The sequence below is a fragment of the Gopherus evgoodei genome, chromosome 4 (assembly GCF_007399415.2).
Source record: "Gopherus evgoodei ecotype Sinaloan lineage chromosome 4, rGopEvg1_v1.p, whole genome shotgun sequence".
In the NCBI taxonomy this organism is placed as follows: domain Eukaryota; kingdom Metazoa; phylum Chordata; order Testudines; family Testudinidae; genus Gopherus; species Gopherus evgoodei.
This window is the reverse complement of record NC_044325.1, coordinates 33639584-33667206: the sequence shown is the minus strand read 5'-3', so window position 1 is coordinate 33667206 and position 27623 is coordinate 33639584. Positions and strand designations below refer to the sequence as shown.

The 27623-nt window shown below is 40.8% G+C and overlaps 1 protein-coding gene across 5 annotated transcripts in view; it reads right to left on the bottom strand.

The window, feature by feature from the left end:
- TTC7B (tetratricopeptide repeat domain 7B) overlaps positions 1-27623 on the bottom strand; it is a 352148-nt gene that overhangs the window by 188424 nt on the left and 136101 nt on the right. For all 5 annotated transcript variants that reach the window (XM_030558926.1, XM_030558927.1, XM_030558928.1 and 2 more), the window contains 2 exons: positions 16704-16767; positions 10833-10970 (listed from right to left, as the gene is read on the bottom strand). In XM_030558926.1, coding sequence (XP_030414786.1) covers positions 10833-10970; positions 16704-16767 — 202 coding nt within the window. The remainder of the gene's footprint in view (positions 1-10832; positions 10971-16703; positions 16768-27623) is intronic.

Genomic DNA, 27623 nt, shown 5'->3' with positions numbered 1-27623 from the left:
CTCTGAAACATGTAAATTTCTGTCATTCTCCATTAGTTAAGCCATCCATGTGCTCAGCACTATACAAGACACAAAAAAAGCCCACAAATAAATTCCAGAAATTTACAATCAAAGGCCCCAAACTGGCCTACAAACACTAATCAAAATTACTCAAGATAAGTTCAAAGCTGACTATGAAGACTTACAAATGGCTCTCACTAAACTGGGTGACAGGGCAACAAAATGGCAGATAAAATTCAGTGTTGATAAATGCAAAGTAAAGCACATTGGAAAACATCATCCCAACTATACATACAAAATGATGGGATCTAAATTAACCACTACCACTACCACTCAAGAAACAGATCTTGGCATCATTGTGGATAGTTCTCTGAAAACATGTGCTCAATGTGAAACAGCAGTCAAAAAAGCTAACAATGTTAACAGCCATTAGGAAAAGGATAGATAAGAAGACAGTAAATATAATGCCACTATAAAAATCCATGGAATGCCCATATCTTTAATACTGCATGCAATTCTGGTCAGCCCATCTCAAAAAGAGAGATAAGAATTGGAAAAGGTACAAAGAAGGGCAACAAAAATGATTAAGTGAATAGAACAACTTCTGTATAAGGAGAGATTAAAAAGACTAGGACTTTTTAGTTTGGAAAAGAGACAACTAAGGGGGGGATATGATAAAGATCTATAAAATCATGAATGGTGTAAAGAAAGTGAATAAGGAAATATTATTTACTTCTTCACAAAACACAAAAACCAGAGGTCACTCAATAATATTAATAGGCAACATGTTAAAAGCAAACAAGTAGTACTTCTTCACATGGCACTCAGTCAGCTTGTGGAACTCGTTTTCGGGGATGTTGTGAAGGCCAAAATTATAACTGGATTAAAAAAAGAATTAGATACGTTCATGGAGGTCCTTCAATGGCTATTAGCCAAGCTGTTGAGGGACACAACCCCATGTTCTGGGTGTCTCTAGCCTTTGACTGCGAGAAGCTGGAAGGGAATGACTGGGCGATCATTCAATAATTGCCCTGTTCTGTTCATTCCCTTTGAGCACCTGGTTTTGGCCACTGTTTGAAGACAGGATACTGACCTAAATGACTGTTGGTCTGACCTATTATGGCCATTTTATGTTCTTATCAATTTAAACACGTTATTAAAACAGTAAAACAACTAACATGTTTGTAGTGTTCTAAGTCAATACTTCCTTTGGATCTTACTTGCATTTTACCTATGCTCAGTGTTTTAGACTGTAAGCTCCTCAGGGCAGGGATAGTCCTTGTATCTTTTACAGTGGTAAGAACATAATCTGCACTAGATATATAAAAAGGAATTTACCATGTGATATTTGAACAAAAACAGAAGTGTGAACTCAAATATATTGGCACTTAAACCAAGTCCACAGCATCAGCAAAAAATATTCTTCTTTCAAAATAATGTTGGACTCCATAATGCATTGTGAGAACTGTAAAACGTCAATAAACTATGTTAATATCTTTAGTATTTACAGATTCAAGCATATAATATTAATTGCTTTCCCTTCATAGCCATGATTCTCAAGCCAACCAGAGGTTAAGCCAAAAACAGGAACTAGTAGCCATAAATTTGCTCCCTTACTACATAAAGATTTCAACAAGGCTTACAATTGACCCATTAAACATTAATCTGTATTACTAATTATACTTTGGTAGTGCCCAAAATGCGTTAAGAAAAAATTCGGTAGCTCATTGACACACTAGGAAGTGTTTTCCACAAAACCGTATTGACTTGAGTTTTAAAAGTAACATCATAGGATGAAATAAATTTGAATGTTACTGTTTTTATAGGTGTTGTATTCATTGAGATGAGAGCTGTACTGGCTAAAATAGAATTCAGAGGTTAGGTTTCCTATTTTTTTCTTGTTAATTTATCGTCTTCTCACATGATGCAGGAAATAGCAGGGTAATTTGCTCTATTTATTAAAGTACAATGCTTTAAATCAGGAGTGGCCAACCTGTGGCTCCAGAGCCACATGCGGCTCTTCAGAAGTTAATATGTGGTGTGGCTCCTTGTATAGGCACCGACTCTGGGACTGGAGCTAAAGGCGCAAACTTTCCAATGTGCCCGGGGGTGCTCGCTGCTCAACCCCTGGCTCTGCCCCCACTCCACCCCTTTCCGTCCCCTCCCCTGAGCCTGCCATGCCCTCACTCCTTCCCCTTTCCCCTAGAGGCTCCTGCATGCCACAAAACAGCTGATTGGGAGGTACGGGGAGGGAGAGGGAGGTGCTGATTGGCAGGGCTGTAGGTGGGTGGGAGACACTAGGAGCGGGGGGAGTTGATGGAGAAGTGCTACTGACGTATTACTGTGGCTCTTTGGCAATGTACATTGGTAAATTCTGGTTCCTTCTCAGGCTCAGGCTGGCCACCCCTGCTTTAAATAAACAATTCTGAGGGAATTTCAATACTCAGTACAGACCCCTGACCTACTTTTTGATTCCCTCCCCCGCACCCAACCAAGCACAACTCCCAGAAAATTGTAGACTCATTTATTTTAGGCTAACAGAACAAAAAACAAACAAACAAACAAAAATATCTGTGAAGTCCATCCTGGACCACTTTACCTCAAGTTCCAGAGCCACTACCTTTAATAGTAATTATTGTAGAAGTATGAAATATGCACACACAAGTTCAGAGACATCAGCAAATATCTGCACTTGTGAATTTGTTGACATATTTGCACATTCACATATGCAAAATGTGAATGTGCAAATGAGTCAACAAATTCACAAGTGAAAATATTTGCAAAATGTGAATGTGTTATGTGACTGTTGGAAAGCATGGCATTGTAATTAAGGTTCTGCATTATACAGCGAGGGAGATAAATATATTATTTGAAAGGCATTTCCTTACCAGCTGGAGATAGAAGAAAATTCATTGCAACTATGCAGTGTATCTTTGCCACTGGAAGCATGTTGGGTAGGCATTAGAGTATGGTTAAGAGGTGACCCACAACTTGGTAATTCTTGTTTTTTAGGATTTGTCTTGGGGGATGTCACACTTAGCCAACTTCAGATCTCCAACTTCAATCCTTTTGATATCAAGCTTTTGGTTACAGAATAAAAAAAAAGAAACTAAAAGTGTAGTAGAAATAATTCTCCCAGTTCTCTACGCTAGAGTCCTTCTGTGGGTGAATGACTGGTCACTGACCTCCCAGGGCTTTCCCAGTGAGTATCAGATGATTACAGGTTTCCTGCTGAGTTAACTAGCAGAGGAGCTAGCCAAAAAAGCCAACTTCTTTAGGTGCTGCTGGTCCTGGATAAATTCTTGCAGCAGATAGTTGAGGTTGATAGCAGTGACTATACATCAGCTATGAAATGCTAAAACCAACTATGAAATGCTAAAACCAACTATGAAATGCTAAAACCAATGGAAATCTAAGGTCAGCAGAAGGATAATAAGGAATTTTAAAATTCAAAACAGTAACTAAAGAGTAGATTAACTAGACATTAAAGAGGAATTACTAAAGAACAACATTTTTAAACCTGCAGGACGGGACAATTCAGCACCAAAGAGTTTTAAAGATGGAAGGTGGTAATGACCACTTTCATGTGGTCCACTTTGTTAAGTGGGAAACCATCGCTATCATCATTAAACCAGAGACCAAACGTTAACGGTCAACCTCCCAGTCAAAAGAGCAACAAAATAAAGACTTTTCAGGGCCAACTTACTAGGCAGATTGGACCTGGGGTAAAAGTCTGCCAATTGAATGTTGAAGGCCTCTTATGCTCCAAGTGTGACTAACAGGAGAAAATGCTGAAGATGACCACCATCCACGTCCTCGCCCCCCTGGAAACTTATGCCACAAACGAAGAAAAAGCCTATTGCTACAACAGCTTCAATACAATAGCCAGCAATTACTACCCAAAATACTGCCAATATACATGAAGCAGGAGATCAACTAATATGTGGTCCTACTTCCTAAAGTGCACAAAGAAACAACTACAATCTGTGTGCCTTGTCAATTTTACCATCATTAATGTACACAAACCACCCCGTGTGAAGTTCCCTCAATCACCTCTGCTAACTGCACAGGACCCTGCTGTATTAGTGGGAGACTTTAATTGTCACTACACACAGTGGAGCTAGGCAGCAAACAATACCACAGGTGAAGAACTGACACAGGGGCATCAGCAAATGATATACTCCTCCTTTCTGCTGCAAAATAGCATGGCACTTTCCATTCTGAAAGACAGGCTACAGCCTGGCCTGAGGTTCACCTCTAAAGATGATACAGGCACACCAATACATGCATCATGGATTGTCCATAACAATTTCTCGAACAGCCAGCACAAATCAGTACTGACCCATATTAGCATTCAAATTCCAGTACTCTACTTAAAACCAGCGCCATGCTGGAGCTTCAAAAGAGTTGACTGAGCCACTTTCACAACTGCGGAGAATACAATCTTCCACACTGTCCCAACACTGAAGACTTTTGACCATTTGTCACATTCTGAGGTGCAATCCAGACCAGTGACGGGTTGTGTCACCGCATACCCCACAATGCGGTCACACTGAAACAGCCTACCAGCATGAAGTTCATACTTTGAATACTTCTGTATTGCTGTAGCCCTGGTCCAGCAGCTCTTAACCCAGCAGCCTGTCAGTAACACACCAATCACACTTCGGCTTCCATCACCCTTGATTACTACTTGCAGAGTGACTCCAACAAATTCCCAGTCCCAAATTTCCCCAAAAATGTGTGTTCTGCACTCTCCAGCCCTGTTCTGGACAATTCAGATATTAAGGTTTGTTGATCCTGTATGAAGCCAATATTCAACCGTTTGCTACTTTAACTGGAGTTACCAAACAGTTCAGTTTAAACTCAGCATTGTATTGCTTTAGATTTTAAAAAAAAGTCTATTAACACAAGAAAATAGTATTTTTAGTGAATTCAAGTATAAGAGATTAAGTTAGAAGTTGTCACAAGCAAATAGAAGTGAGAACATGCATCTAAAAGTCTAAAACTTAATCAAGCAAGTTTTGATTCAAAGCTTTGTTTAAAATGCACGTTCTCACCCAGTGTTTCCCAGCAAGATGGTGACTGACCCTTCCCCCTGGTCAGGGTCTCTCCAGGAGGCCCAAAGGCGCTGGTGTCTGTCTTCTTAGGTGAAAGAGATAATTTGGGGTTTCCTTCTGTTCTCTTTTACAGTTCAGTGAACTTTTAAAGTGGATTCTTCTGAAGATTACCCTTCAAAGCAAAGTTTTCCAACAATGAGGTAGGTGACATGGAGTCAAGTGATGGACACTTCATGCTCTCTCCCCTCACGTTTGTTGAACTGTTAATTTGCTTTGTCTGCTGCCATCTGCCCCTGTTGTCTAATGAATCCTGTTTACTATTTATGTGTGAATTGGGGTAAACACACATTCATTTGTTTAAGATAGCCCCAATTAACAACTTTTGCTTAGGCAGGGCTGTGTGGTTTTCAGCATGTGCTAATATCATACTGGGGGATTTCATAACTTTACATATAATTTTGCTACATAAATTTCACCATATTTACTAGTTTTCAAATGATACTTCAAAAGGCATATTTCGTATAAAGATTATTACAGCAGGGTATAGGGTGTGAATATGGGGGATGTTTTCAGTCACACCATTTTACTAAGCTCCTTCTTTGTGGGGGAGAGAAGCTAAAGTCATTGAAATCCTAAAGCCTGGAAAACCTGCACATGACCCTTCTAGTTATAGGGCAATCTCCTGTTTGAGAACCATCTACAAGTGATGAAGTGTATGAATCGGAACCAAATAGGGCCCGCTGCAGATACCAGCCTACACAAGGAGCAAGCTGGTTTCCAACTGCCCGGAAGTTGCTGTGCCCAGGTCCTGGGCCTCACTACATACACCAAGGCTGGATTCCAACAAAAACTCAAGACCTAGTACTGCTTTCTTCCACCTGTCAGCAGCATGTGACGTAGTCTGAAAGAATGGACTACTACTGAACCTGGCCAAAGTGATCCCGTGTTCACATTCCCCAGCTGCTGAACACCAGCTTAGCAGCCAAAAGATGTGAGTATACCTCGGAAGTCAAATCTGCAAGTCACGTGCTTTCCATAATCGGCTACCATAAGGCTCTGTACTTGCTCTAATACTCTACAATGTATACAAGAGCGATATCCCTGAAACAATAGCACATACATTTCTGCATGCTGATGATTTGGCCCTCACAACTCAGGCTCCATAACTTTAAAGAATTTGAAGTAACCCTTATATCTGACCTTAAGATCATGGAGGAGTACTTCCAAAAGTGGTGGCTGAGACCAAATCCGAGCAATTGGCAATCTCTACTTTCCACCTGAAAATAGAATTGCAGAAGGCACTGTCTAGTTTCATGGTGAAACTGTGCGTTATGACCCAAAGTCAACACATCTCGATATTATTCTTGACCACTCACTGATCTTTCATGACCACCTCAAGAAAGTAGCCTCTAAAGCAAAGGCTTGCACCAACATTATCCAAAAGTTAGTGGGAACAAGCTGGGCACCAACTGCTCTGGTGCTACGAATATCAGCTTTAACCCTGGTATACTTAGTTGCACTGTACTGTGCACTAGTTTTGGACAAGATGCTGCCATAGTCAACTTGTGGACAGGCAGCTGAATCAGACCATGTGCATTATGACAGAAACTTTACAATCAACACCTCACTGAACTGCATCTGAACAAACCATGCAGTTACTTCATGCACAAGTGGAAAATCAAAGACTCACCTTTCATGCGACTGCAGTGAGAACAACCAAACCACTGAATACATAATAATGCAGGGCTTCAAATATGGATTCAGAGGTGAAATGGACAATGGTTTATCTGACAAGGACACAGAGGAGGCCTTGAGATGGCTTATGGACCTACAACTGCATCTACAGAACATTGCTCTGCAGATGCCATACACATACGCGAGAAAGTAAGTTTTAAAAGATTTAGCTGAGGAGGATTCTGAACCACTGATGTTGATTTTTAACAAACCTTGGAATCTAGGAAAGCTCAAGAGAAAAAAGGAGAATACCAGTACTTTTAAAAGGGTAAGCAAGATGATCAGGATAACTAAAGGGCAGGTAGCCTGACATCAATCCTGGGCAAAATCATGGAAGGACTAATATGGGATGCAATCAGAAAAAACAATGAAAGGTTAGTAGCTCTGTACTAATCAGCACTCTTTTATGAAAAAGAGGTTCTGTCAGATAAATATCTTTTTTGAAGAGATCACAAGTTTGCTTTAAGCATAATAATGTCTAAACAACTCTGTAGATGTAATATTCTGAGACATTCATAAAACATTTGACTTAGTACCACCCGGCATTCTGATTAAAAACCCAAACACTATACAAAAACCAGTATAATGCATGTTAAATGTATTAAGACCTGGCTAACTGATAGATCTCAAAAAGTAATTATAAACAGAGAATCATCATAATAACAAAGGGAGCTATTTCTAATGGGGTCCAATAGGGATCTGTTTTTGCCCCAATGCTATTCAGCATCTTTACCAATAATCTGGAAGAAAATACAAAAGCATTGCTGATACATTTTGCAGATCACAAAAACTGGTAGAGTAGTAAATAATAATGACAGGTCACTACTGCAGAATGATCTGGAGTACTTGGGTAAACCATATTCCTCTGAACAATATGCATTTTAATACAGCTAGATGCAAGGTCATATACCTAGGAACAAAAAATCTGTGTCACACTTTCAGTATTAGGTAGAGTTGTGGGGCTGTATTCTGAAAAGGATTAGGGGTCATGGTGGATAACCAACTGTACATGAGCTTTCAGTACAATACTGTGGCTAAGAGGGATAACATTTCTTGGATATATAAGGAGGCAATATCAGGTAACTGTAGGGAGAGGGTATTATCTCTGTATACAGCACTGATGAGGAAAGGACTGGAATACTATTGTCTAGTTCTGCTGTTCATACTTCAAAAATGTTTAAAAATGGAAAAGAGTTCAAAGAACTTTAAGAATGATTTGAAGTCTAGAAAACATGTCTCACAGTGAAAAGTTTAAGAGGCTCAATCTATCTATCTTATCAACAAGAAAGTTAAGATGTAACTTTATCACAGTCTGTAAGTACCTGAATTTACAGAAGATTTCTGGCAGTAGAGGATTCTTTAATCTAGCAGACAAAGGCATAATGAGATCCAATGGCTGGAAACTGAAGCAAGATAAATTCAGACTAGAAATAAAGCACACGATTTAACAGTGAGGGTGATTAACCATTGGAATAACTTAACAAGGGATGTGGTGGATCCTCCATCACTTAACATTTTTAAATCAAGACTGGATATTTTTCTAAAAGATATGCTACAGATCAGAAAGATGGTATGGGTGTGATGCAAGAATTACTGTACAAAATCTTAAGGTCTTTGTATGCAAATGACTACAATAGATAAGCATAACAATCCATTATGATCTTAAATCTATTAATCTAGATAGAACTGGGTTTGTTTTCTAGTGACCTGCCTGGGGAAAGATGCTGTTCGTCCAGAAAGATCTCCCCCGAATTCATGGAGGACCAAATACACTTCATCACAGTAACTATATAAATAAAGATTTCTATGCTAATTCCGAGAGCACACATTATAGAGTTCCAGTTACTCAATGATTTTGGGAATATCTGAAATGTTATACACAGAAGTATCTTTATAAATGTAAATAAAACCCTTACTATTGTGGCCAGGGGAAAAAAAAAACCTAAAGAAATCAGGAAATATATATAAAGATCTATTCCTTGACTCTACTGAAGGCACTTCATTTCTTTCTGCATGAGCAAAAACTGTTATTGGCGCCAAAAGATGGCTGCCTCTTAGGAGCACCTATAGACAATCATCTGGTTTCCAGAACACAAAAGGTGATACAAAGCTCCAGGGTGGAGCCAAAGGAAAGGTCAGGTCAAGACAGGATGACAGGCTATCTGGAAGGAAATTTCCTCTGCTGGACTAATATTTAGATAGATTAATTATAAATGGGAATTACCAACTCCTTTTTGACCAAGCTGAAGTATATTAACACTAATGGATCAAAGACTTTTCAAATTCTATTATATTTATATTAATAATAAAATTAAGCTAGAGGCTCCTGGTTGGTGACCACAGAATTTGAAGGCAGATAAGCTGCACAATGCCATGGGTGGTTGGAAAAAATCAGCTTCTTAAGGCCTGGATGTTCTGGAATATTTTGGACAATAGTGCATGGGATTTAAGAGCTAGTTGAATGCTTTGTCGATAGGAGAGAAGAATAGATCTTACAGAACATCTGACAGAACAGTACATTTGTATCTTTCCATCAAAAACAGGCATTGTATTTTGACATATATTTTATTCTGATAATGTCTTTACAGAAGTTGTTTTTCCACATACAGGATAGCTGCTTCATGGCCAGAGTATCAGTATTTTTAAACGTTATGTATTGGCCAAGATTTTCAAAATGTGTGACTAAAGTTAGGCTTCTAAAAAGTGGCTTGATGTATAAAATAACCCTATAGTACTGCAGTGGACTATACCTATGAAGGGTTAGGCCCCATTTTGGCAAAGACTTAATTTTAACCATATGAGGAGTCCTACACAAGAGCCATGAAATCAGAGGAAGTTTCATGATTTATCAGTATAATTGACATGCCTACATGCACTGGAAGACATTGGGACAAACCTTGGGCCATTAATTTCTAAAGTGCACGAGCCTACATTAATACATTGGGGTACATGCTTGGCAAATGAAGCTCCAAACAAATTCTATGTAAACACCACATAGTGGATATACAATTTAGGAAACAAAGTCATTTACTGGAAAGAATTTTAAAATATTTGACAATCCAAGATTATGCTGAGAAACGAAAGCCCTACCTAAGCTTTTATACTGTTTGGTTTCATGGAAGGGCTACTATCACTCTGATAAAAGTTGTGTGTAGACCACCTGATGCTGAAAAACGCTGGTTACAGGAGGAAATACTTCCATTTCTGAGTTGAGCATGAGGAGATATTGCTATGAAATGCTTCACAGACATAACACTATTGAATTTTTATTTTAAGTAAAGAATCCTCCAGTGAATGTTCTGCGGCATATTACTAACCAGCTAATCAAATCCTTGATGGGCTTTCCCTGTCAAGCGAAATGTCTAGAATTCAGGTGTGACTAAGGGCTCATCGTGGATACAGATGGCTAACCATGAATCTCAGTTAATGGCATTTTGCTGAATTCAAAGCATTGCTTTAAGCAGGAGAAAAACCTTCTCTTCTGCAAAGAGCCTGATTAGCCATTATGCATTTGAGAAATAGGATATACACTTTAAAATGCCCTAAACATGTAAAAAGGCATATCTAAAAAGAACAGATTTTTATATTATATAATTAAATAAAACTCTTCAGGCATCATATGCAATTTCTATGGCAGAGATGTGAAGAGACAATTAATGAGGGAGAAGCTCATTATCAGCTATGTAAAAGCCAAGTATTATTATTATTATTATGAACAGCATTTTAGAGCAGTCCCAATGCTATGAGACCAAACGGGGAAATTATATAAAATACTTACCTCAAAATAAATAGTTTCATAAATTCCTTTTCTAGCTACTCACTAATGAGGATGTATTTATAATACAATTGTTATGGTAGAAGATTTTTTATGAAACTGTTTAGACCCTTTTACTACAACATAACTGAACAGAGTAGTAAATTCATGTCAGTTTTTGTTTTCAAATGACCATAGACAGTTTTGTCATCTACATTTCATATATGTTAACAACTGGAAACAAATTGAAGACATGGCACTGGAAATATTTACTATTAAAGACGTACCTCTGATAGCATTTCATATTGACCTCTTCTCCCTAAGGCAATTGTAAGCAAATCGTAGACCACAGATGCACTTTGCAAACTGATGATGCGATCATTTTTGTGCTCTGGTATTCTGCTCAGTACAGCATCACGGTTAGCCTGGAAGACAACACCAAGAAGAAACCTAGGGTGTCAGTCTAACCTGACTCACATTTTGATTCTGGTCATTAATATGTTTCAACATATCAATCATCACTGGAAGCAAGTGACCAAACAAGATAGCAACTGCTACTCATTTTGCATTTGATTACTTGTATTTAAACAAAAGACTGTTTGATGCCATTTTTTCACACTACTTTTTGTGAGGGATTTAATATACGAATTAACCCTAATCCAGTGTTTCTGTAACTGATTTACTTTCATTGTTATGTTTTAACTGTATAAAACAGAGGAAAATAATTTTGTTAAAAATTATCTAAGCTGAAGCGATACTTTGCAGTTTGATTCCGGTATAATTAGTGCTTTACAGCAACTCCTCACACTTAAAGTCGTCCCGGTTAACACTGTTTTGTTGCTGATCAATTAGGGAACATGCTCGTTTAAAGTTGAGCAATACTCCCTTATAATGTCATCTGGCAATTGCCTGCTTTGTCCACTGCTTGCAGGAAGAGCAGCCCATTGCAGCTACCTGGTAAAGGCTTGGAACCAGGGTGGACTGGCAGCCCCCCATCAGTTCCCCACTCCCCTAAGTTCCCTGTTTGGCAGCCGCCCAGCAGGCTATCAATTGCAGCAGTTCAGCTGTCCCTCCCTTCACTGCCACATGATGTTCCTGCCCTCTGCCTTGGAGCTGCTCCCCAGAGCCTCCTGCTTTCTGTGCGGGGGTGTGTATGCGCACTAATGTCAGGGTGCTCCCCTCCCCTCTGCTCCTGCATCTCGCTTACCCCATCTTCCATAGAGCGGGGGGGGGGGAGGACATGATAGGGCTCAGGATGGAGGGAGCTTCCTGGCAGTAGCTGGCATTTCAGCTTGCTGATCTACTTAAAAAGGCAGTGTACTTAGAGTGGGGCCTGCATACTTAAAGGAGCATCTCTCTCTGCCACACACAGTATGTGTCTCTGTCTGCCATGCTATCTCCCTCCCTCCATTTGTGCTGCCTTGTACAGTGTGAGGCTACTTTAACAAGTTAACCCTTGAGGGCTCAGCCAATTGCTAGTTCGTCATTCAGCAGTAAGGCATTCCCTGGGAAATATCCCACCCTCTGACTTCACCACCTCAACCAAGCCTCACAATCATTATCTCTGTGTACCAGTATTAAATTGTTTGTTTAACACACTTATACTGTGTGTGTGTGTGTATATAAAAATATAGTCTTTTGTCTGGTGCCAAAAATTTCTCTGGAACCTAACCCCCCATTTACATTAATTCTTATGGGGAAATTGGATTCACTTAACATCGTTTCGTTTAAAGTCACATTTTTCAGGAACATAACTACAACATTAAGCGAGGAGTTACTGTATTGTCTTTTGCATCAAAATAATGTACAACTTGGAGGCTGCTGACAGGCTGTTGGGGTCTTCCATCCTTCTTTTGTTCCACTTACTTCATCTTCTGAAAGTCATGACAGTGTCCTTTCTATGGAATGAATAAACAGTCTCTTCCAAAGATAACCCGCACCAACACAGTTCAATGTAAACTCCATAAGAAGGGCCTTATACAAGAAGCTCAGCCTCTTCAATCTTATGGTTCAAGTGTTGCACAGAAACGTGTGCATATTGACAACATACTGTACTTCTTATGTGCCTTTCATCTGATGGATTTCAAAATATTTTACAAAGACTAATGAATTACAATATACCTTTTTACAAACAGGCATACTGAGGTACAGGCAGATTAAACCAATGTGCCCAGGATAACAGAGGAAGTCTTTTGTAGAGCAGAGATAAAATTCAAGTCTTCTTATGCCCAGTGCTATGACTTAACGAGAAGACCACTTGTATGCCACTGCCTAGAACTTTAAAAGGTTACTCTAAAACCAACCTCTTCTATTCTCCAACACATCTTGTTATCACAAAACCACCAGTTTGAATATGTCTTGTCCTGATGTCCTCTAATTACAGTAAAAGCTCTAATTCTATATGCTTTTACATTCAAATTTAGAATTTCAGTTCAAATTTCATTGTTGTAGACTACAAACCTGAATTTTTATGGGTTACTATAATGTGAAACAAATTAAAGATCTGAAGTGAGAGGAGCCCAAGGTTTTTGTTTTGTTGTGTTTAAATATTAATGACAGTCAGAGGACCTTCTAGGGAACTGAAGAACAAGCTGACAACTGCATTTATTCACCTATTAGTCTCATCTAGCCAGAAACCAAACATTATTTCTAGCAACTTGTTTTTATTTCGACTTAAGTTTAATTTCTATATAGTTTATAGATTCACATTAGATGTCAGAATGGACAGCCTTCATTCCTCCCTTATAGGAAGACGAAAAATCACACACATTAAAATCTGAAGTACTTTTTAGCTATTTTAACTGGCTAACGTTTTAGGCTCTGAAAACAATGGATGAAAAAGTCAATAAAATCAGGATAATCAAACACTAAGTGGTAAATTTTCAAAGTGGTACATGGGGAGTTACATGCACAAATATTCCATTAGTTGTGAACTTAGCTACCCACATCTTCCTTTGAAAATGTACTCCCATATGTGTAGAAGAATTTGTTTTATTTTGATCAACAAGTAGTTGGCATTTACATTCTCCACTGTAAAAATATTTAGTCAGCTTCAAAATCTCTTACTTTTATGGTTGCATATGTCATCATGGTAACATCATGTTAGTGGCACTGACTGCTTCCTGCCTCTCAGGTGCAGTCAGCTGTGACAAAAACACTGTGGCTGGTACCATGGCAGGCTATACCACTGTGAGAGCAGGGAGAATTCTCCCACCCTAAGTATTAAAAACAAATTTAAAATTGCTTGAAGTAGGAAAAGAACCTCCATATACATATGTGTAATTACTTTAAAGGTCCAGTGACTCAGAACTGCTTATGAGTCTGACCTCTCTACAGGATCTTACTTAGATAAGCAAAGCAAAGGTAGGCATGTACTTTACCTGTATGGGAGCCAGAGTACAAGGGCACCTTATAACAGCAACAATGATAATATTGCAGCTGGCTCTCTGCACTACGAATGAGAGTACTGTGGTAGCAGCAGTCAGTGCAACTATCATAATGTTAAACAGTAAGAGACACTTCCTACTCTTAAATGTAAAAGACAAGCTGAACTTTATAAGACAATCGCACTTACAAATCACAGCTATATATCTTTCTAGAGTTGTCTTTTTCTTAAAGATTACCATTTAACTTTACCCATCAAAGTGTCCTTTCTGACTCAGATAGATTGAGGGGACATTCAAGGTGGCAAAAAATTGACTACTGGAAATTATCTATTTAGGAGACTATGCAATTTCTGGAAATGTTCTGTATCAGGATTGTTTCAAATAGGAAAAATGATTATAGCAATACCAATATTTATGAGCTATCATATTATCAATAAGTTTTTTCAGCTAAATAGAAGTAGTGAAAATATTTTCATGAGTTTTAAAAATAAATGACCAAAATACCCATTTTTATAATTTACTGCAATACATTAAAGCACTTAGTGCTTTTGAAAATTTCACCCTTTGATTCAATATAAGTACGGAAAAAGTTTCAGATTCATTACACAAAGTGAAATGATTACTCCTGGGGGAATTCTGCACCAAAAATTGTAAATGCTGTACACAATATTTTACAATTCTGCAAAATTCTGCCTATTTTATTGTCATAATAATACAACATACAGTAAAAGCTGTTTTATCCAGCATGTTGAGGGAATGAGGGGTGCCAGTAAGTGAAAATTGATGGTTAACTAAGAGGGAGTGGTGCTGGGGAGTCAGAGGGGGTGCGGAACGTGGGCTGTGGGAGGGATTTTGGCTGTGGGAGGGGGCTGGGGGCATGGGAAGGGGTGCTGGATCTGGGGGCGGTTCCCTGCAAGCATCAGCTTGTCCCATCTTTTCGTAAGCAGAGGCGTGGCAGGTGGCTCTGTGTGCTGCCTCTGTCCGCAGGCACTGCACCGCAGCTCCCATTGGCCATGGTTCCCAGCCAATGGCAGCTGCAGAGACAGTGCTCGGGGTGGCGCCTGCGGGCAGAAGCAGCACACAAAACCACCTGCCATGCCTCGTGTAGGAGCAGCTGGGACAGGTTGCCGCTTGCGGCGATCTGCCCAAGGTGAGCAGCCCTTCGAGCCAACACCCCAAACACCCCCTCCCGCATTCTAAGCTCCATCTCACACCCAAACTCCGTCCTAGAGCCTGCACTCAGCACCCCTTCTTGTGCCCCAACCCCCTGCTAGCCCCACGTCAACCGGACTATACGCTGATATTTCAATTAAGATCAGAAATGCCGGTTTATAGAGCTTTCCGGTTGGTGAAATGTCTGATAAAACAGCTTTTACTGTAATCACACCAGTTTAAATTATTTTTGGCCATTTATTTCAAAATACCTGTCAGCAATTATGTCTGTCACAATACAGACAATAAAAGATTCAGGAAATGTTTTTGACAAACAGATTCCTTGCTTGGCATATTAAGACAGAACTCGGAATAATAATTCATTTAAACTACAGTACAGAACCGTCTAAGCAGTGCAAAGACTTGGGGAGTCAGGGGTAATGGAGGAGCCAAGGGAGAGGGAAGTAATTGCTGGGAAGAAGTCTGGGTATGAACTTGAAGGGTTGCTGGGTATGGGTAGGAAAAGTATGGATCAGGTTTTTTGGGGGTGTAGGGAGGGATTGTTAGGGCATGTCCCCCATGCAGACCTTGGATGATGTCTAGCCTCTCGCATTCAGTCAGGCACATCTGCCCCAGTGCCCATGCTCCCTCCTGTGTCCTTGCACCCCCTGTCCCTCGACCTCAACTCAGACACCCACTCTCCCCATCCCCATGTGTCCCCACATCCCTGTCCCGTCCCCATGTGTCCATGCACCCCCACCCCCTGTCCCCGTAACTGTATCCCCACTTAACTATCCCCTGCCCCATGTGGTCCTACACTCCTCTCCCCATGTGTCCATGCACTCACTCAGCCACACCCTTTCCCTTCTGTAGCTCTGCACCCCCTCCACTCAGGTGGCCCTGTGCCTCCACTCCCATTCAGTTCCTGCTCCAGTCTGTCCTCTCTCACTAGGCCTTATGAGCACCGTCTGACCCCTCAGTAGCCCCATGCTGTCTGTCTCCCGGGGGGCAGTTAGGGGCAGGGGGTCGTGGGAGGGGGTAATTAGGGGACAAGGAGCAGAGGGCAGTTGGATGGGTTGGAGGTTCTGAAGGGGGGGATTCAGGGGGCGGGAGCCAGGCTGTTTGGGGAGGCACAGCCTTCCCTACCTGGCCCTCCATACAATTGCACAACCCCGATGTGGCCCTCAGGCCAAAAAGTTTGCCCACCCCTGGAATAGGTATATGTATCTAATTTTTGGTTTTCATAATTACAACAAAAACTACTTGAATTTTCAGATTTGCTTGTCTGAATGGCAGCAGCTGCTGTAACAGCTGTCCACACTGATGTGATGCCAAGTGAATGGTCTGGTTTTGGGAACAGACTCTACCTCTCCTCTCTAAAACTAAAGGAAGGGCAGGTTCAGCTCAGAGACAATGCACTTAGTCTCAAAAGGAAAGAGGAACTCAGAATCATAATACACTCACAGCTCTTCCTGCTGGCTCCCTGTCAGAGTAGCAATAGCTTTAGTTCCAGAAGGAACTGCTCATGTAGTTTCGTAACAGGAAATGAGACAAAATGTGCACTAAAGACAAATGACAGAAGTAACATAATTTTTTTTTTAAAGCAGCTGTTTAACTTACCATAGATTCACTAATCAGCAACAACAATAGGGCTTCTTCTGTGTTTTCTTGAGGACAAAAAATGCTGTCAAAAACAAAAACTTTCATATTTATTAAAATACAAGTGGAGCATATTACCCTTCAGAATGGTGTACATAACATCAAATGTTCCTCTGATTATTAGTATATTTTTAATATTCAGAAAAAATGAAAATCTCTATACATATTAGAATTTTAGTTTCAATGATTAGTTTTATTTCAGCACTTTGATTTGCCTTTAAAAAAATAAGTTGGCAAAACAGAATGAACAGAAGCACCAGACCGATCAGAACAGGCCAAATATCCCAAATACCATGTAATTTTGACAGCTGTAAAAAAAGGCAGTATTCACAATTAAACAAACCTCCCACTCTACTTGTAAGTGTGCATGAACTGCAGCCATTCATGAATAGCAACAAGGGTATATTAAAATAGATTTTCCCTCAGCTTACAAGAATAGGATATTGATTACATTTTAGCAATGTTTGGACCCCACTTGCATTATCTCTGCATTAGATATATTTAAGATTTCTCTTACTGATGCTGTACTGTACAGCTCACTATTAAAACCAAAAGCCACTCCAGTTTCTGCCTTTTCTGTGGACCATCGCTCTCATCATTTCCTAAGCACTTTAAATGTTTATTTCCAATTACTTAATTCTGAAGGCCCCTGCCAGCCTATGCAACAGATTGCAGAAAGCAGTTATCCAGACACATTCTACGAGGCCACAACTCCCCTCTGGTGCAGGGGTTGGGGATGAGGGTAGAAAAGTAAAATCTGTACCAGGTATAGAGCTAGGACCCTCCCACTCTCTCAAAGCAAAGGGAAACCAGGCATCAAATTGTGACCCAGTCAGAATTTGGTCTCTGGTCTGTTCCTGGAGTAGAACACCTATATTCTGCTCTTTACTCAGTGCTCGTGGTTACTCTACAATCAAGCTCTTACTAATGAGCTAAATTTCTCTCACCACTACTAGACACTGCCTTAGAGGTATTACGGAATTTGCCTAAACTATACTAAATTACTGAGAGGGAACTAAGGATTGTCTAAGATTTAGACATTTTTTATTTCTTAAAGATGCCTCAAATTTAACAGGAAAGTTACCATGAAACCGTGAAATCGTTTTAGACAAATAGCAGGTTTGATCTCAAGAATAGTGCCTCTCCTCTACCCTTACTTTTTTTAAATAGATGAGCTATTATCAATGCAAGTTGATCTCCACGTCTTTTTAGACATTAAAGTAATGGTACAAAATTATTTCCAAGACTAACTATTTTTTATGTAATAAAGAAGTTTCAACACATAGTTAAGACTGCTGGCACTACCAAAAGCTGCCAGAAATGGAATTAATGCATCTGTTAAGAAACTTGGCTTCGTTATTGCTTTAAAGAAACACTTCAGAGAGGTGATATACAAACCTATAAATATTATAGTATTTCTTTAAAAAGCAGACAGAAGAACTAAATGGGCTCCACTCACAGAAGTCCATAGTGCTAAATGAAACAACTAGACAATAAAAAAATAAATAAAAAGGTGAGTTTTGAGATGTTAGAGTCTGAAGGCAAATATTTTAAGCTACACCCACAATGTTAATGTGTATCTATTGATTCCCTCTCCAGTTTAATTAAATGATGGTTACTTACCTGTAACTGTAGGTTCTTTGAGATGTGTGAACCTACGTGTATTACACATGTGGGTACAAGGACACAGGTAGTATAGATATTTGCAATATTGTCATTCCAAAGACTGAGTCTGTAGAAGAGGTTTGGACTAAAGTATAATGCTTTGTGGAAGTGTTACAAGTGTCCAGTATAGGTACTTCTTGGAGAAATGCTACTGAAATTGCCTGTGCCCTAAAGAATGGTCTCTCACTCCATCCAGGGGATGGAGATGGGCTAACCGATAGCAAAGGAGGATACATCCAGAAATCCACTTAGAAATCTCTCTGAACAGATATTGCTTGTCCCTCATGCTCACTCTCCTACAACTACAAATAATCTAGGTATTTTTCTAAATGGCTTCTTTCTTCGCAAGCGGAACCCAAAGCTCATCGGACATTGAAGAAAAGAAATGCCCTGTCCTCACTGGAGGCAGGAGGTTTCAGAATGAATATCAATACAATAGATAAATTTATGTGGAACTCAGAAACAGTCTTGGGGCTGAATTTCAGATAGAGGTGAAGGGATGTGTTATCTTTATGAAAAGCAGTGTTGGCCAGTTCACTAATTCACAAGTGCTCCCATCTCACACACCACTCTGGCTGATGTGATGGCGATGAGGGCAACTTTCACAGACTAGTGGACACCAAGCACGTGGCCAACACTTCAAAGGGTGGCCTGGTAAGTATTCAAAGTATAGGACTGAAATACCATTGAAGTGCTGGCTTCACTACTGGTGGGAAGGCTCTAGTGAGGCACTTTAGGAATCTGGTTATCAGGTGACTAAAAATAGAACAGTGGGTGGAGAGCACTGATTGCTGCTAAGTAGACCTGAAGACAGCTAACAGAAAGGCCCAGTGTCTTGAGAGTGAGGAGATTATCTAAAATAGCAGGAATACCTGCTATCTCTGGAGATAACTGGTCTTGTTGCACCCAGGTAGAGAAATGCCACCATTTAGCTTGATGGAATTTCTGATGGAGTCTTCTCTTAAGATCAATCTGAACGGCCTCCAAACATGCTCTATGTCTGAGACCCATCCAAATACCAAGATGTGAGGCAAAAAGAGTCTGGGTTGGAATATCTGATACCACTATTCTCCTGCATTATCAGAGCTGGAAGATGCTGGATGCTAATGGGATAACTGGTTAACTTTCATAGGAGATCCAGAATCAGAACTCTGTGAACCAGTTGAGTGCATTGAGAATGACTCATGTTTTATTGTGATGAATCCAGACGAGACGCGATAAATTGATCCCCGATACACTGAACACTACCCGCCAATCCGGTGGGTAGTATAGACGTACCCTCAGTGTGTTTATCCTATTTGTTTGCATGTATTATTTCTATATCTGGAGTTAGGAGAATAAAATATAAATGTGTATCTCTGATGTAAACATATTAAGTGGAGACCATCAAGGATGCTCCAGAAACATCAGTTGTAAATGGCCTTACTTACTTGAAAGCCTTCCTGTATATGTGTGGGCCAGCCCATGAGGAATGGAGACTAGGGGTTTTACAGTGACATGTCACCTGATAATGAAATCCATCTTAAATCTGGTTCTCATCCATTTAGAAGGAGGGGTGGGGACTGAGAGACAAAAGACTCCCGCCTTGTGCCAAAGCTATAAAACGGGGGGGGGGGGGGGGGGAAGAAAAGCGCAGGACAAAAGGGGATACTACTCATGAGAAAACCTAACACCTAAGATGTCTGCTGGATCTAACAAAGACTGTACTGGGGGAAAGGATTGGGCCCAGATTAGGAAGGAGTCTAGACTGTGAAAGAAGCTTATTGGAACATCTTTGAGGGTGAGATATTACCTGTTCAGTTTCTTAATGTATTAGGCTTAGACTTGTGTGTTTTATTTTTATTTTGCTTGGTGACTTACTTTGTTCTGGCTGTTATTACTTGAAACCACTTAAATCTTACATTTAATACTTAATAAAATCACTTTTGTTTATTGATAAACCCAGAGTAAGTGATTAATACGTCAGCGATATACAGGGCAAACAATTTACAAATTTACCCTGTATAAGCTTTATACAGAATAAAATGGATTTATTTGGGGTTTGGATCCCATTGGGAGCTGCGTGTCTGGGTGCTGGAGACAGGTAAACTGCTGAGCTGTTTTAGTTAAAGTCTGCAGCCTTGGAGGCATGGCCCAGACCCTGAGCCTGTGTTGAAGCTGGCTAGTGTGTCTGGCTCAACAAGGCAGGATTCTGAAGTCCCAAGCTAGCACGGAAAATGGGCTCAGAGATAATTTAAGCACATTAGGTAACAGTCCCAAGGGGATCTCTGTGACCAAACCCGTCACAGGGTGAATGTTCAAGTGGAAATATACATCCTTCATGCTGGGAGCCATGAACCACATCCTTTCCTGATGAGCATGGATTATTGATGACAATCATCTGGAATTTCAGCTTTCGAATGAAGATGCTCAGTTGCCAAAGGTCCAGAATCGGTCTACACCCTCTCTCTTTTTTGGGAATGAGGAAATACAAGGTGTAGAACTCCCTCCCCTTGATACTGAGGTGGAACACATTTTATTGCCTCTCAGTGTAAGAGGGATTTTGCCTCCCATTGAAAAAACACCTTGTGAGAGTAGTCCCCCAAGTGGGACTGGGAAGGAGAGGAACTCCATAGAGCATCCCTGAAGGATAATCTCCAGCTGACCTTTATAATTAACCTCCAGTTATGGGCAAAGAGTGAGAGACATCACCCAAAAATAATGGGAGGAAGAGGTTGGTGGCTTCAGTGGTGGTAGGCAGGTCTCGACTAGTATGTCAAAAATAGCCGTTGGTGGGTGGCTGAGAGTGAGAAAAGGCTGTGGCAGTGGAGGGCGTTATGAAGCAAGGCCTCTGAACGCTGTTTCCACAGAGGCTTGGCTGGGCACTGGTAATAAGATATATGAGGAGGGGGTGATTTTAGTCTATAAGATTGTCTCTGGTGTTTCCTCCTGGGGGTTGACTATAAATCACCAAGTAATGCACAGTCAATCTCCAGTCCTTTAATGAATAAAAGGACTCTCTGTTTCTTTCATTGAAGAGATTTGACTCAAAGGGGAGGTCCGCACTAGGAAACCCTTATGATTGCAGACAAGAGTCACTCCTCTTGACCAAGCTAGTGGCCAGACTTGTGGAAGCTATGTCTGTCATATCCACCGTGGCCTGGAGAGCTGTTTTTGCTACTGGCGGTTCGCTCATCTAAAAGAGACTGAAACGGGGTTCTGTCCTTTGTGGGAAGCTGTTAGAGTCATATTTCGCTAACAGAACCTGGTAGTTATGACACAAAACTGCAAGCATGGGGAAGAGAAGGTAAGACTTTCCTCCCCAGGAGGTCCAGTCCCTTAAAGCCCTTATCTGCTGGGATAGCCTTTTGATAGTATGTCCGAGCCTCTTCTGTAGGCACTGTACCATTAGTAAGTTGGGGAGCAGGGTGAGAGAATAAAAATTCAGTTCCTTTGTCAGGAACAAAATATTGCCTCTCAGCAATTTTTGGCATAGGGGCACAGGATGCTGCAGTGTGCCATACTGCTCTGGCTTGTTCTAGTACGGCCTTATTAACTGGAAGACACACCTTACGTGGTCTCTTAGGTTGTAAGATATCCAGAAGCCAGCGCTGAGGGTCTTGGACCTCCTCTTGTGGAATCTGGAGGTCACTGGCAACTCTCTGTAGTAGTTCCTGGTACTGCCAATGGTAATCCAGTAGAGATGGCAAGGAAGGACTGATCACTTCATACAAGGATGATGAGGAGACACCTGTCGGAATCTGTGGATTCAGGTCAACCTCTTCCTCCTTATACCCTGACAGACCCAGTTGGCAGGAGGGAGAAGAGCAGTACAATTCTTGAGAAGTGTCCAGGCACCTGCCATAAGGATCCCACAGACCCCAATAAAGCCAGAAAAAGGTACCAACCAGTTGGAGGGGACTCTAAGGGAATCAATACAGCAATCTTGGGGTAAGGGGGCGGTAATACCCTAAGGAACAAGGAGCATGACTCCTTGATTGTCTGCAGTGTGCATGTAGCCACGTTGGTCCCAGGATACTGAAGAAGAGCTCTGTGTGGCTTGAAAGCTTGTTTCTCTCACCAAAAAAAGTTGGTCCAATAAAAGATATTACCTCGCCCATTTCAGATTTCCTTGAATATCTGTCAGGGCTCCTCTGTCTCTGCAGATATACCAGAGCATCTAGTACAGGGGTGGGAAAACTATGGCCCATGAGCCGCATCCAGCCCATTGGACCTTTTAATCAGGCCCTCAAGCTCCCGCCGGGGATCGGGGTTAGGAGCTTTCCCTGCTCCAGTGCTCCAGCTGGGGAGCGGGGTCAGAGGCTTGCCTTGCTCCACTCTGAGCAGCACGGCTCCCAGACGCACGGGCAGCCAGGGGGCTCCGCACGCTGCCCCTGCCCCAAGCACTGGCTCTGCAGCTCCCATTGGCTGAGAGCCCAGCACAGGGCACCTTCCTGCACCCCAAACCCCTCATCCCTAAATCCACCCCCGAGTCTGCACCTCCAACTTAGGTTTTGGTTGCTCCGATTCCGGGACTCTGGGCATAGTCCTGGATCCATGGTGGTGTTCCCCAACAGGGGAAAGAAAACACACTAAAGTAAGCATAATATGACTTTTAATTAACTATTAAGCTAGGAAATAGAACTATTTACAAATGTCTTTACAGACTGTACAATGAGTTGAAGGAAGACACAGGATTCTGACTCAGGCCACGTGGTGGTAAAAAGGAACTGGAGAGGCATTGACCTGCACTGTCTCATATATTCTCAGTCAAGAGCACAAATAGCTCTACTGTGCACATGCAGGCCAACAAACACTGTTTGGAAGAATTTCCAGACTCTCTCATAGATTTCTACCACAACTTCAACTCTCCATTAAACTCTCTCTGGAACACTCCCACACTAGCATCAACTTCCTGGATACCATGCTTCAACAATGGAACATGACAGACAACTATATACAAGAAACCTAGAGAACACCAAGCATACCTTCAGAGATACAGTAATCACACACCAAGAAATCTGTTATCTACTGCCAGGCACTCAGATACCACAGAAATTACTCTAAGGAGAAAGTCTGGGATATACACTTTAGCACACACAAAACTGCCTTCACCAAAAAAGGACACTCCACCACAGAAGTATATCACATCATGGAATAGGCCACCCAGATATCCCAAGAGAACTTGCTTCAGTATAGAAATAAAACTCTGTCTCACCACATACCCCTAGCTTTCAGCTACCATACCACAGTGGAATCCATAGTGGGCATCTTCAAACTACAACCCATACTCAATGGGGACCCCATCCTAAAAAAAAATCTTTCCTGAATCCCCACATCTGGCCTTTAAACAACTCCCTAAACTCTCCAGGCTCACCATCAGAAGCAAGTTCACCACAGACCAGGACACACCAACTCAAAGCAAGACCAGAACAACAGATGCAAAACCTGCAGGTATATCTCCATTGCTACAACAATCAACACCCTCCTCCTACCAACACACTTTTCAAGATCCCTGGATTCTACCCATGTCTATTACAGCATGTGGTGTATCTCATCCAGTGCACTAACTGTCCCAAAAACAATCATGTGGGTGACACTAGACAATCACTATGCTCTCAAATGAACTCACGTGGGAGACAAAAACACCCTGTCACCTATGACTGAACATTTTTCACAAAGGGATCATGCTGTATCTGACCTATCAGTCCTCATCCTCAAAGGAAACCTGCAAAAGACTTTCAAAAGATAAGCCTGGGAACTTAAATCCATTACTATAACAGACACTAAAAATCATGGACTGAACAGAGACAGTGGATTTATGGCTTATTAAAACTATCTGTAACCCACTGACCCCTCTTTTTGTCCTATAACTGATGAGGTGCTAACGGGCCACTCTACTTTGAAAGGTCCCTTATAATATGTTCTCATTACTTATGCTAAACAATCTGTCCCACTTCGCATTTTGCTGTGGCATTGGCAGTACCTTCCCAGACCTGAGGAAGAGCTCTGTGTGGCTTGAAAGCTTGTCTCTCTCTTCAACAGAAGTTGGTCCAATAAAAGATCTCTCTCTCTCATCCACCTTGTCTCTATCATACTGTGGCTAGGAAATTTTCACGGGTCTATCAGATAACTGACATTATTTGCAAGTGGACAGTCACCTTAAAAGGAAAAATTTTCATATAAGTTTTATTAGTTTCTGGAAGAGTTTGTGTGATTACCTCTCTTCTGAACAAAAATATCCTTTTAACAAGCTAAATTTCAGACTTCACTTCATGGATAATAAATTGCAAGCAATAAGACTATTTTAATTGGTCTTCTGCCACCAGATGACATATAAAGATACTAGCACACACTAACCTTGTTAGAAGTTACTCATTTTTGATATTGCTAGAACACAGCAAAACCTTTTACACTCCCTTATAGTCTAAATTGTCCACCTGTCCTTACAGTCTAGTCATTTTCACAATACAATAAGTTGCAAATTGCATTTTCATGATATACTGCATCTATGTAGTGTGGAACTTAATACTTCATGGGAACAGCAGACCTCTTTTAGGACAGAAGCTGGAAGACCAAAGCCTGGTACTAGATTTAGATCTGGTTATGCTTTAGATCCTTTTAACTTGTAAAGTTAATAAATTATGTCTGAATATTAGGTAGAGCACAAAACACTATCTTAAGTCTAGAATAAGCAGTTGGAGGTTGACTGTACTTCAAATTACAGTCTGTATCGGGGTTGGCAACCTTTCAGAAGTGGTGTACCAAGTCTTCATTCATTCACTCTAATTTAAGGTTTCACGTGCCAGTAATACACGTTAACGTTCCTAGAAGGTCTCTTTCTATAAGTCTATAATATATAATTAAACTATTGTTATATGTAAAGTAAATTAGGTTTTTCAAGTGTTTAAGAAGCTTCATTTAAAATTAAATAAAATGCAGAGCCCTCCGGACCAGTAGCCAGGACCCAGGCAGTGAGAGTGCCACTGAAAATCAGCTCTCGTGCCACCTTCGCCACCCGTGCCATAGGTTGCCTACCCCTAGTCTATATATACACACTGTGAAGTCCAGTCAATAAGTCTGACGTTTGTGAAAAAAATTGCACTTGTGGCTCAGAACTTGAGGGTAGAGCTGAGTCAGAGTCCATCAACAAATGGTCTACTGTAGAAGATAACTCTCAACCCAATGCTTAAAAAGGAGACAAATTATGGAAAACATTAATCCCCTAATGAATACGTTTTAGCAGTGAAGAAGGGAACAGAGGCTCTTTCTAGGAAACAATTGCTTGAATCTAAGGAGCCAGAATTATCACTTGAGAGAGTTAGTAAACCAGTGTCAAAGATATATTCTTAAAACTTCCTCATGCAGAATATTAGGGAAAAATATTTAAATTAGCAGAATTCTGTAGAAATGGTTACCCTTGTCTTCACATAGCTCCTACTTCAGCATTTCCTTTCTAGAATATAAGCTATTCTTAATGCTTAATAAGCAAGTTTATTGTGACATGCAAGGCACCAAACTGACTGACTGAATTGTATGCCATTATAGACAGTTCAAATGTGATACCCAGGATTCATAAAAAGACCTTACTTTACCAGCAGTCTCAAAGTTTGAAAAATTTTTAAAAACGGTGAAAAATCAAGGTAGAGCTGAAAATAATTGCACTGGTACAGGAAACTGCTCTAAGGTATTGACTGCATCTTTTCCTAACCTCAAAATTGGTTTTGGGGCACATGCATACCAAAGTCAAAGAGGAATCAGTAGCAATATTTTGCAGTTACACAGCACTGATAATCTCCAAAGAACATTACAATCATCAAGTTATATATTAACCAATCCTCAGAATTCCCCAAGAAGCATGTTTCACCTTCATTTTTAAAATAGGGAAACTGAGGTAGATGCATTTAAAGACCTAATTTTCAAGAATATACATAACTGAGTTTGCAAAAGCGTGTACAATTAATGCCTGAGTTACCCAAGGTAACTGCATTTGCATTTGTATTTACAAATTACTAGTTACATGCATAACTAACCAACTGCGTATTCACCTAATAATCTAGTTTGTATGGAGAATTAAAATAACTGTGTTTGCAAACTAGGTATGCAACCATATTTCTGTAATTTCAGCTCTCACTTGTAATCTTGGGAGCAGTGCCTGCTTAAATCATCAGCTATCATGTTTTGAGTGCCTGGAATGCAAGAGGCTGAGATGAGGATGTGATTGACTATACATCAGTTTCATCGCTTTAGTGCTTTGGCAAAAATGGGGGGGGAGGGATCTTACCCCTCATCTTGAAGATTTATGTAGAACATACAGACTACATTGTCTGTCATGACTTTGGTGGACTGACCCTTGATTAAGTGAAGGAAGTGGATACAGGCATTCCTGACTTCCCTTATTTCCAGGAAGTTGATGTGGAGAAGACACTCCTGAGAGGACCATTTGTGTTGACTGGTGTGTCCTCTGAGGGTGTGCTCCCCATCCCACAAGGGATGCTTCTGAAGTTCTAGTTATAGTAGTGAAAGGGAACTCCTTCACAAACTTTGTATGGGTCCTTCCACCAACTGAGTGAGTCTAGCTCCTGAACAGGACCAGACACCAGTTTATCAAGACTGTGTGTGTTAAAAATGTAGCCTGTTCTGAGCTATCCCTGGAAGCAATGAAGATGTAACCTGGAACGTGTTACAAAAGCGTAAGCTGCAATATGGCCTAACAGAGGATTTATTGCAGACATCCAAGGACTTTTATGAATCTTGGAAATAAGGTTCGTCAGTCCCATAAACCAGTGAGCTGGAAGCTAAGTTCTGGACATGATGGCATGCAGAGAAACCCATATGAAATCTCTCCGCTGAACTCAAGTCAAAAGGGACTTTTCACTATTGAGTTGTAGTCCCTACTTGTGGAACAGGGACATAGCTATCTTTACTGCAAAGAAAACCCCATTGTATGACTAGCCCTTAAGGAGCCAATCATCGAGATGGGGGGAGATGATTATTCCCATTCAACCTAGGTGAGTGGCCATCACTACAAGGACTTTCAGAATACCCTTGAAGAAAAGAATAGAATGAAGAGGAGCACTTGATACTGGAAGTCATCCTGGCCAACCATAAAATGAAGGTGCCTGTTCTGAGAGGAATGTATCGCAATTAAAAGGGAATGGCCTAAATATTCAGTGCCACAAATCAGTCCCTGGAATCTAAAGATGGAATTATAGCTACAAGAGTTACTATCCTGAA